The 9,496-nt window shown below is 30.7% G+C and overlaps 1 protein-coding gene across 1 annotated transcript; it reads left to right on the top strand.

The window, feature by feature from the left end:
- Positions 1–1,743: 1,743 nt before the first annotated feature.
- Positions 1,744–3,027, top strand: LOC137829631 (putative membrane-associated kinase regulator 4). Its single transcript, XM_068636480.2, has one exon. The coding sequence runs from the start codon at positions 1,828–1,830 to the stop codon at positions 2,866–2,868; it is 1,041 nt and encodes a 346-aa protein (XP_068492581.1). The 5' UTR covers positions 1,744–1,827; the 3' UTR covers positions 2,869–3,027.
- The last annotated feature ends 6,469 nt before the right edge of the window (positions 3,028–9,496 follow it).

The raw sequence follows: 9,496 nt of genomic DNA, 5'->3' as shown, positions 1-9,496 counted from the left end.
TGAGGTCAAATCTCAAAGTTTGAATCCCTATATCAGTAATATAACACATGCAAAGAGCCAAAGTTGAAAGATTAAAAATATCTTACCTTTTGACCTGGTCAAATGAGCACATATCACTTACCATGAAGGTGAATTATTGGCCATAAGCCAATTGAGAAAGAAAGATGGATGGGGCCTTCCGGAAGGATGAATAATGTAGAATTGGTCAGTTTATAGATTATGCATGAAAAGGTAAATTAGAAAAACAAATTCCCTTCATAATTTTTTTTTATCCTTATCGAATGTGCAAACTGAAGAACACTTCTAGAAAAAAAATTGACAAACCATGTTTCATTTACCTTTCAAGTCACCATTTAACTTAACCATTACAAAGTTCAATCATTTTTTAGTGTCTTACTGAACAATTATGCATTAAGGCCTCTCTCATACACGTATTGTGCTGGCCAAGTACCCTTAATCATGTATAAGAAGATAAGGATCAGTGGGCTAGACAGGGATGTAGATACTAGATTCATTTCATTGAGACCTCCCTATGTACCTGCTTCCTCACTAGATATCAATCTAGTATATAAATCATCCCATTCATACTTTCTTTGTCATGGAACGAATTGGAAGGTTTAGTGTGTTACATTGAAACTTTCAATAAAAACAAGGTCAGTGTCAACATCTTCCTTTGAGTTGCAGATTCTCTTCTTGTACTTTGACGTATCAAACTCATATGGAACAGGACAATAGAAGAATGAAAGTGTTCATCTAACACATGGCATGGCCCAATTATGTTAACCACTAATTACGAATTATTCATAGGGACTGGACTTCAATGCTCATGTGCAGCTTAAGTAGAACTTGCCTTAGCTATCCATTGTAAAAGTTACTGTTGGTACTCAATAAACCAAATCTATCATGGGAAGGGTAAGAATTAGATCATAGATTGAACTTGTGCACAAAGGAGAAATGGCAGAAAAGGGGAAAGAAAAAGAATAATGAAAGCAACCAGGGTACTTTCAAGGTTCATCATTGCTCTCTTTTATTACTACTTTGACAGATATTGGTGCAGATAGCAGCATCTCTTTCTACAGTGCATTCCCAGTGCCTTGAGTTATATACATAACGGGAGAAAAAAGAGATTAAAAAAAATAATGAGGAAATAGTTTATGCACTGATCAAAGACATCTAATACAAAATGGTTATGCATGGAAAATTAATTGGTTTTTATAGAATTTACTTTCAAGTCATATTTATTAATGATTTATAGAATTTATTGGAAAAACACAACTATTAAACTTGAAGAAAAAAAAAATATAAAAATGAAACCCCTCACCCATGACTACTCACTCACTGACTAACAATATCTCTGCATAACATAGGACCACAAATTTTGAATCCCCTTTAAGCTTTTTCGAATATTCTGGATGATTCACAGTTATGCATGTTCTGGGAGCCAATATTTTTTTATACACTTGGATAAACAAAAAGGGTGGAATAATAAATAAATAATAGTAAGGCAAGATAAAATAATGGGTTTATTTCATGCTTGAAAAGTAGCGTGCATACATAAGTTAAAGCACAGAGTTTTTTGTATTAACGTAGATGTATTTATTTGACACGGTAGAAGAGTAAAGTGAAGACAAAGGTGATAAGATTAAAATCTTAATAAACGCAATAAATAAATGAATAAAATATGTTTTGTATTTTAGCAACATCAGCACTTTTTATAGAATACCCTGCCCTCTTTCCTTGAGGAAGCTCAATTTCCCATAGGCATCTATCTCCATACTCTGACAGACACCAATAGAGAAAACCATCATCACAAGAGAGTCACATGAAATGGCCACAAAACAAGTTACTTTGGTTCATGTAGATGATGACTACATTGACATGGAACTGTGTTCCTCCCCCAACTTCTTCTCATACTCCCTTAGTTCTCCACCATCCAATAGAGAGTTTGAATTCCAGATGAGTGAGAAAGAGTCGTCAACTTCTCCTGCAGATGACCTCTTCTACAAGGGAAAACTCCTTCCTCTTCACCTTCCCCCTCGTTTGCAAATGGTTCAAAAGCTCATAGAAAACTCCAATGCCAACTTTGAGTATGTGAAAACAGCCTCATCGTTGGAACACAGAACTTTTCCCTTCACTGAATCCAATATCTCACCTTCGGAATCACACTTAGTTGGCAGTGATGTGATCCCAACTGAATATCCACTTGGGTTGTTTTCTGACATGAACAACCTCATTGATGATCTTCCCAAGAAGTCTTGGCCCAAGAAACTGATGCAGATGAAGCAGTTCTTGCTTGGTAAGAGACTCAAGGCCTCAAGAGCTTATCTCAAAACTTTGTTCAACAAATCTGGTTGCTCAGACAAGTTCTGTGCCAGTGCTGCAAGCAACATGGGAGCAGAGAAAACACCGTTCAAGTGCAAAGAGTGTCAGAACAAGTACATGAAGGTTGCTAGGAGAAGCCCATTTGAGAGTTTTTATGATAACAAGCAGCACCAAGTAACTTGTGCTGTGATGAAGACCCTTAAAAGAGAGATGCTTGAAGTTGAAGATGATTTCTGTGACCACAGGAGATCTTTCTCTGGGGTTGGTCATCGACATTGTGCCACCAAGGCTTCATCTTTGTCCACATCTTCATCCGGGTCCTCTTCTTCATCTTCATCTTTTTCTCTCAGCTCAGCTGGGTACTATGATTTGCAACTTTTCAAGAGAAGCATCAGCGCAAATTATGAGTTGGAAGGTTCAATTGAGGGAGCCATTGCTCATTGCAAACAGTCTCAGCAGCACTGTAGTTCAAAGAATGGTTCAGATGATAGCCGGATTTGTTCTCAATTCGCTACAAAAATGCACTTGGTGGGAGTTAAAGAATAGCTATAATAGCCACCCCAAGAGTGTTGAGAAAACCTTGTAAGAGAAGAAATAGGCATTTTCATTTTGAAATGCTGTTGCATTTTGGTGGAGTTTACTGTTTGAATTAATAGAGTGGGTTTTCCAGCATTAAATTGTTAAAAAATAAAATAATATTCTACACCTCTCTCTCTTATTCTTGTACTTGTTGCATATACTTTACCCAGGTGTAGTAGAAGTGAACACTTAGCAGCTTCACTATTATTATAATTATTATTAATACTATACTATTATTGTTTATCTCAGAGGAGTAATTCCTTTGGCCAAAAGTAACTTTCAATTTTTCTCAAAAGAACTATGCTTATCACTAACGAGCAAGAATCCACCATGACAAAATTTCTCCAATAGGCATTTGCAAGAGTCTTCTCATTTTTACAAAAGAAAATACTGATGGTACAGAATTTACTGGATCGCATTTCAGGTTCTTTTTAAGATAATGTTCTGTAATTATAATGTTAAAAGTGATAAACTATACGTGAATTACCTGCATACTCTCATACCTGTAACACGTATTTGGTATCCATGAATCATCTACCTCATCCTCATCTTTGTTGTGAGATGGATTTGGATGGTAGAAAAAGAGAGATAGAAATGTAATAGGCAATATAATAAAAAAGAAAGTAAGGGATTTGAAGAAAACAAGGTATAAATGAGGTGGAGGTGGAGGTGGAAGTGTATATATTTTTATAATCCTATTTTAGAAGTTGGTCCAAACTTATGATTGACATGTGTGCTCTATGGTGAATTTTGTGGATTTGGGACTTCAACATACAAAAAGAAAACCTTTACTTATAAAACTCAATTATTTGCTGTTAATTGACCATATTTTTTGTTTGTTCTATAATTCACTGTAAAAAGTAAGTCCTCTTGTTCTGAAACTGACCCTTTTTCCCAAGATAGATTCCCAATGACTGCTTAAGATTATGTGCCATTATTCTTTCAGTGTTCAACAGATAACAAACAGATAGACTATAGTACTGTATAATTAAAAGTGATGAACGACATATTTTATTCTCCCACCCTTCCTTTGTAATATATTTTGCAGTCTTCTCTATGAAGTTGAAAAAGTAAAAGTGTCCATCTTAAAATGTCAATGAAAACTGACCTTGTAACCAACCAAAAGAGCAAAGATTACAATCAGAAACAACCCTTTGATGGGGAGATAAGCTTAAACACAAATGGAATAGCCTTATTTTAAAAATGTGGAAATCATGTCACATATGGTACCTGAAAGTTGTTGTTTGGCCACTATATATATACTTTATTGAGAACAGTCATGATTAGTAATAGTGAATTCCCAGCAAAGCAGCATGGTTGACTGAAGATCAAAGCACAACTAGCTAGTGCAATTATGTATCCTTGTTGCAATTACCAAAGTACAACAGTAACAGAAAATGATTATGATCATATCCATAATTTTAAAAGGAGCACTAATAATAATAATTATTCTGATTTTCATTCTGCAATGTAATGGTCCCACCCTAAGCTAGGCTTGCATATATATATATATATATATATATATATATATATATGTATTCTTAAAGCTCATGATCGTATGTATATATAGGTGATTTGGGTAGTTCAAAATCTGTATTCTATAAGTGATATAAAAAACAAAACCCAGTGTACAGCTTTACAGACAGACATTAATCCTCACTAGGCGTGCATTTCTTCCTTTCACTTGATTTTGACTAAACATTAAAATACGCGTACATAGTTCAGAGGGCGAATCACATGCCCAAAATTTTGAAGTTGCAAGTATAAGTGGATGCTGTTGTGCACCAATTATACAAACACATAGAACAAGCACAAAGAACAACCAATTCTTTTCCCCACCACCAATTTGTCCTAATCAAGCCATAAAGCAACTGTACTTTTCTCTCTTCTGTCCATATCTCTAACTTGTCAAAGTTTACCTCATGTAATTTATCAACCAACAAGTTTAAAACCTTATCAGAATTCCTAGTCTGGTTTGTACATGCATGAAGTGAAGTGGTAAAGTGGTAACATAGAAATCTGATGAAGGTTATAAGTTGAGGAAGAAATGTGATAAACCAGTTAGTTTGATTAGTACATGCATCCTGAAATATTGAAATGCAAGCATGAAGTTGCTCCTACATGTGCATGAGGGATGGTTTGATCGTTTTGTGAAAGGCATTGTGAGTTATTTATGAGAATCCAACGAATGAAGACGGGGTGTTTGGGGCACATGCAAAAGACACATTGATATGGAATGTTGCAGAAGAGTGAACATATCTAGAGTAACCCTATGAATAAGACTCGACCCTTAGGAAAAGAGGTGATAGATGTTAATGTTGTAGGGGCCTGTGGTAGGATATGTACCCTCTTCTTGGACTATTCTACACTACTTGTTACTCCTTCTAAGTAATGTTAATCTATTTGGAGCATTGTAGAATCATCTCAAGGTAAAATATATCTCAACTTTGGAAAGATGCTTCTTTTTTATAAAAGTCATATTTGATATTACTATCAAACATGATAGATACCCAAAGTTCAGTAATCAGGGACCTTTATATGAAAGATACCATAGATTCAGTACCATTATATGAAAGACACCATAAATTCAGTACCATTATATGAAAGATACTATAAAGTAAAGATGAAAAATATCAAAGAAAGAGGGACTAAACCAAACTCATGAAAAAATCTAAAAATATCTCAAAATTAACTTAATTAAGAGTTTATAACTGTTGTGAAAATAATATAAATAAAGACTAAAAGACAAATACCCTACTCTGTAAAAGTGTTTTCTGAAATTAGTTTTAGATCTTACACAACGTAAAAGAAAATAGTAGCTTTTTAGTCTTGTATTTCCTTAAAATGGTGGGTTTTGTGTTCAGTTAAAATAAAAGTAAAACCAGACATTTAAAAAAGGGAAAAAACATAATCAATAATATTGTGATAATCTCTTTTTTTTTTAAATTTTGATATTATATATATATATATATATATATATATATATATATATATTATCTGAATCTTGGACCTGTTAAGTCTATTATTCTATTCAAGGGTAAGTAGTCGTTTGTTTAAAAACTTAAAAGAAAAAAAAATAACTTAAATATGATTTCAGGCTTAACCTTGAGAAAAGGAGTCTGAATATGTCTAATTTTCCTAGAGTAAATTACGTCGTATTCTTGAAATTTTTTCAAATTACTCAATTTTTACATAATTTTTTATTTTAAAATATTAAATTTTTCTAATTTTTTTAACCCATATCTCTTAAATTTTATAAACATTTAAAATCATGAAATAAAAACCAATTTTTAGAAACCAAAATAATTAGTTGCAATAGTAACTAAATTAGAGAACATTTTAAAAACTAAAAAAAAAAATTAGTTTATGAATTAGTTTCTATTTTTGTTAAATTACCAATTATTTAGTTTCTAAATTTGGTAGCAAAATTTTTTGTTGTTAATTAGATACCAATTTAGAAACTATTTTACAATAATATAAACTAATTTAAAAACCAATTTTATTTTTAGTTTCTAGAATGGTCTCTAATTTAGTTACTATTGTAACTAATTATTTTGATCGGTTTTTATTTTATGATTTTTTTTAGTGATTATATTTATAATTTCTAATAAAAAAATCATTATAATAGTGAAAAAAAATATAAATGTAATTTAAGAATATATACCACTTTTTATTATATTACTATATGCTAAAATTCATTAGTTTACTACTGATTAGTTTTTGCTAGAAAATCTAGATAGTTAGTTTTAATACAGTTTTTTTTAATTATGACTGTTATAAATAAATTTGAATTCGAGATATAGATAATCTAAACACATATATCTCACTATTAACGTAAATTATTTTAAAATGTGTGAAAGGTTACAGACAATTATTACATCTAGCTTAAAACATATTAGTAATTATATATATATATATATATATATATATATAGTGAATACTGTTGAATATATATTAAGTATTTAATTTAACATAAAAGTTATTTAAATATGAATTTAATGTATGTCTGTATGTGGCTGAAGCTAAATGAAAAAAAAGAGTTTCTCCTAAAATACTTCTATTTTCAACAAAACTAAAACAAACAAAAAAAGTAAAAAATATGATAGATGATGGAGATGAATATGTGAAAAAAAAATAGTGAAAGAGATGATTGTGAAGAGTTTATATAAAAAAATGAGTGAGAAAAATTGTAATCGAAAACATTTATCACTTTTAAGTTTGAGTTTTTGAATTAAAAAAAAATTCCAATTAATTTTTATTTGTTCTCACAAAAATATACAAATTCATAACATATATGTGTACATAGATTTGATACTAACACAAATATTTGTTCTCATTAAACAAAATTATATTTGTTCTCATTAAACAAAATTAAAAATAGTTAGCTGCCACATTGAGTCGAATAAGCTAACTATATTAGTGTTCAAGAGGAAGTGAACTTTATTAATGTCGATGTTAATTCAACACTAACACATATTTTTATTTATTAAATAACTAACGTCAAATTAATCAATATTTATGTTTTACATATATATAATACTTTTTAACTTCAAAAAAAATTAACCTTTTTTTCTTTAGAGTCAAGCCAACTATTTTCGCCAACCTTATGATTTGAAAACTAATTTGATGTTTTCCTATAGTGAAAATATATTATAATATAAAAAAATCTTATATTATTATTTTTTAGAAGCCTGCTTATTTATCGTGTAAGTTATAGAATAATTTTTTTTTGCATTCTAAATACGATTATAGCGGTAACATCCAATAAGTACACAACATGAAAGGGTAAGTTAATGAAAATAACACATAGCGTCATATAATATTAGCATAGAAATTATTTTATCATTATATTTTGATTACGGTTTTAATTCGTAGTAATTTTTTTATGAAGAAATAATAAATAAATATGGATCATTTAATGGGTGACTCAACTCTTATACAAAATAAGAAAAATAAAAAGAGGTCAAATCTCACACCCTTATCTATCTCAAACTCCACACTAAATACCTCATGTTATGTCTCTAAAAGACCAACAAATAAACACATAAAGCCCTTAATCCAAAAACAAAACTATCAACATATACCACCCTTAACAGAAGTCAAATAGATAATACACATCAAATTTCACAAAATCTAAAGAACCATCAAAACCCCATCAAACAGGATAGATCTTTAAAAAACTCCATTAGTTAAATCAATATGAATACACCAACATACTCAAACATACACAAGTACCCATTTGTCACAATACTCTTATCATTAGCAGACCCTCCAACAAAATCGGTCCCGCTTTAGACCCTAATCGTCCATAAATCCTCTTTGTTCTAATGTAGGAACTACTAGTACAAAACAACCCCTTACTCTACTTATAGACCAATTCAAATAAGACACTTCTATTTAATATATTTGATGCAAACCAATAGTTCCATGCACCATTCATAATAAGTAAACTCTGCATGTTTTAATTCATAGTATGAATATATAAGAAATATTAGACAATGTATCATCAACCTGGTGTATCATTGAATGGTCTAATGATTGTTCGGCTAGCACAAAACACACATTAGAATGCTCAAATAATAAATACTTATTAAACAAATAAATCACATAGTGTTTGTTGGTTCAATAGTGTCAAAGTTCAAGAGGGGATGAATTGACCTTTTAAAAGTTTCGCGCAGTACACAGAAAATAAATCGATTTATTTGGCAATGAACAAATTTATTTTAACACTGTTTATGTTTAAAAACGTTTATATCAGCCAAGTTATTCTTGAGGTTATGCAGATTAATTTGCAAGCCACACACTGATTTTAAAGAGAAACTTCAAATTTTTAAGCAAGTGATAAAGGTTCAATTATTAGCTTGTCAACCAATTGGGTAACCTATCACAATCAAACCATTTCAGTTGTAATTACCAGGCCCAGAAAGAACAGATTTATTTTTGATTGAACAGATTCAATTTTAAACAGATTGACAGATAAGCAAGAATTCGAGTGTCGGGATGAAGAGAAATGAACACACAACAATTATATTGATTCACTCAAATGAGCTACATCTAGTTTAATCCAGGTGAAATCCACTAAACAAAACGTACCAAACACACTTAGACCAGTAGCAACACCTCTAACCAAGCCTTAGAGCCAACCAAGAACAAGCACACTTTTGATTTGTAAAATCTTTCAAGAACACATGCTAATTCTCTGTAAATCCTTTCTTTTTATAGAAAAACAACTTATAACATATTTTCAAAAAACAGTTAAAGCTGTTATAAAAAGAACAAATTTATTTTCAAAAGCAGTTAGAGAATCTGTTATGTGAAGGAGACTTAGTCAAACACTCTGGTGCAAGGATAAAACGAAAAAACTTTTAAGGTAAACATAGCACCAGACTAAAAAGATTCTATTTATTTACAGATGAACAGATTTATTTTTCAAAACGATAACAGACAATTCTTAACATGTAAAACACAGTCGTTTTGATGGAATGAAGACTTAGTCAAAATACATGATGCATAAAACCAGATTTTCAAAAGGACTTAATCAATGCATCAGATTAAAAAAGAATCTATTCATTTAGAAAAGAACAGATTTATTTTT

The sequence above is a fragment of the Phaseolus vulgaris genome, chromosome 7 (assembly GCF_051622355.1).
Source record: "Phaseolus vulgaris cultivar YP4 chromosome 7, ASM5162235v1, whole genome shotgun sequence".
In the NCBI taxonomy this organism is placed as follows: domain Eukaryota; kingdom Viridiplantae; phylum Streptophyta; class Magnoliopsida; order Fabales; family Fabaceae; genus Phaseolus; species Phaseolus vulgaris.
Note: the sequence above shows the minus strand (reverse complement) of the source record. Positions and strands in the feature narration are given on the sequence as shown.

Excerpts from the sequence above, each read along its gene's own strand:
- LOC137829631 (XM_068636480.2), top strand. The coding sequence starts at position 1,828 with ATGGCCACAAAACAAGTTACTTTGGTTCATGTAGATGATGACTACATT.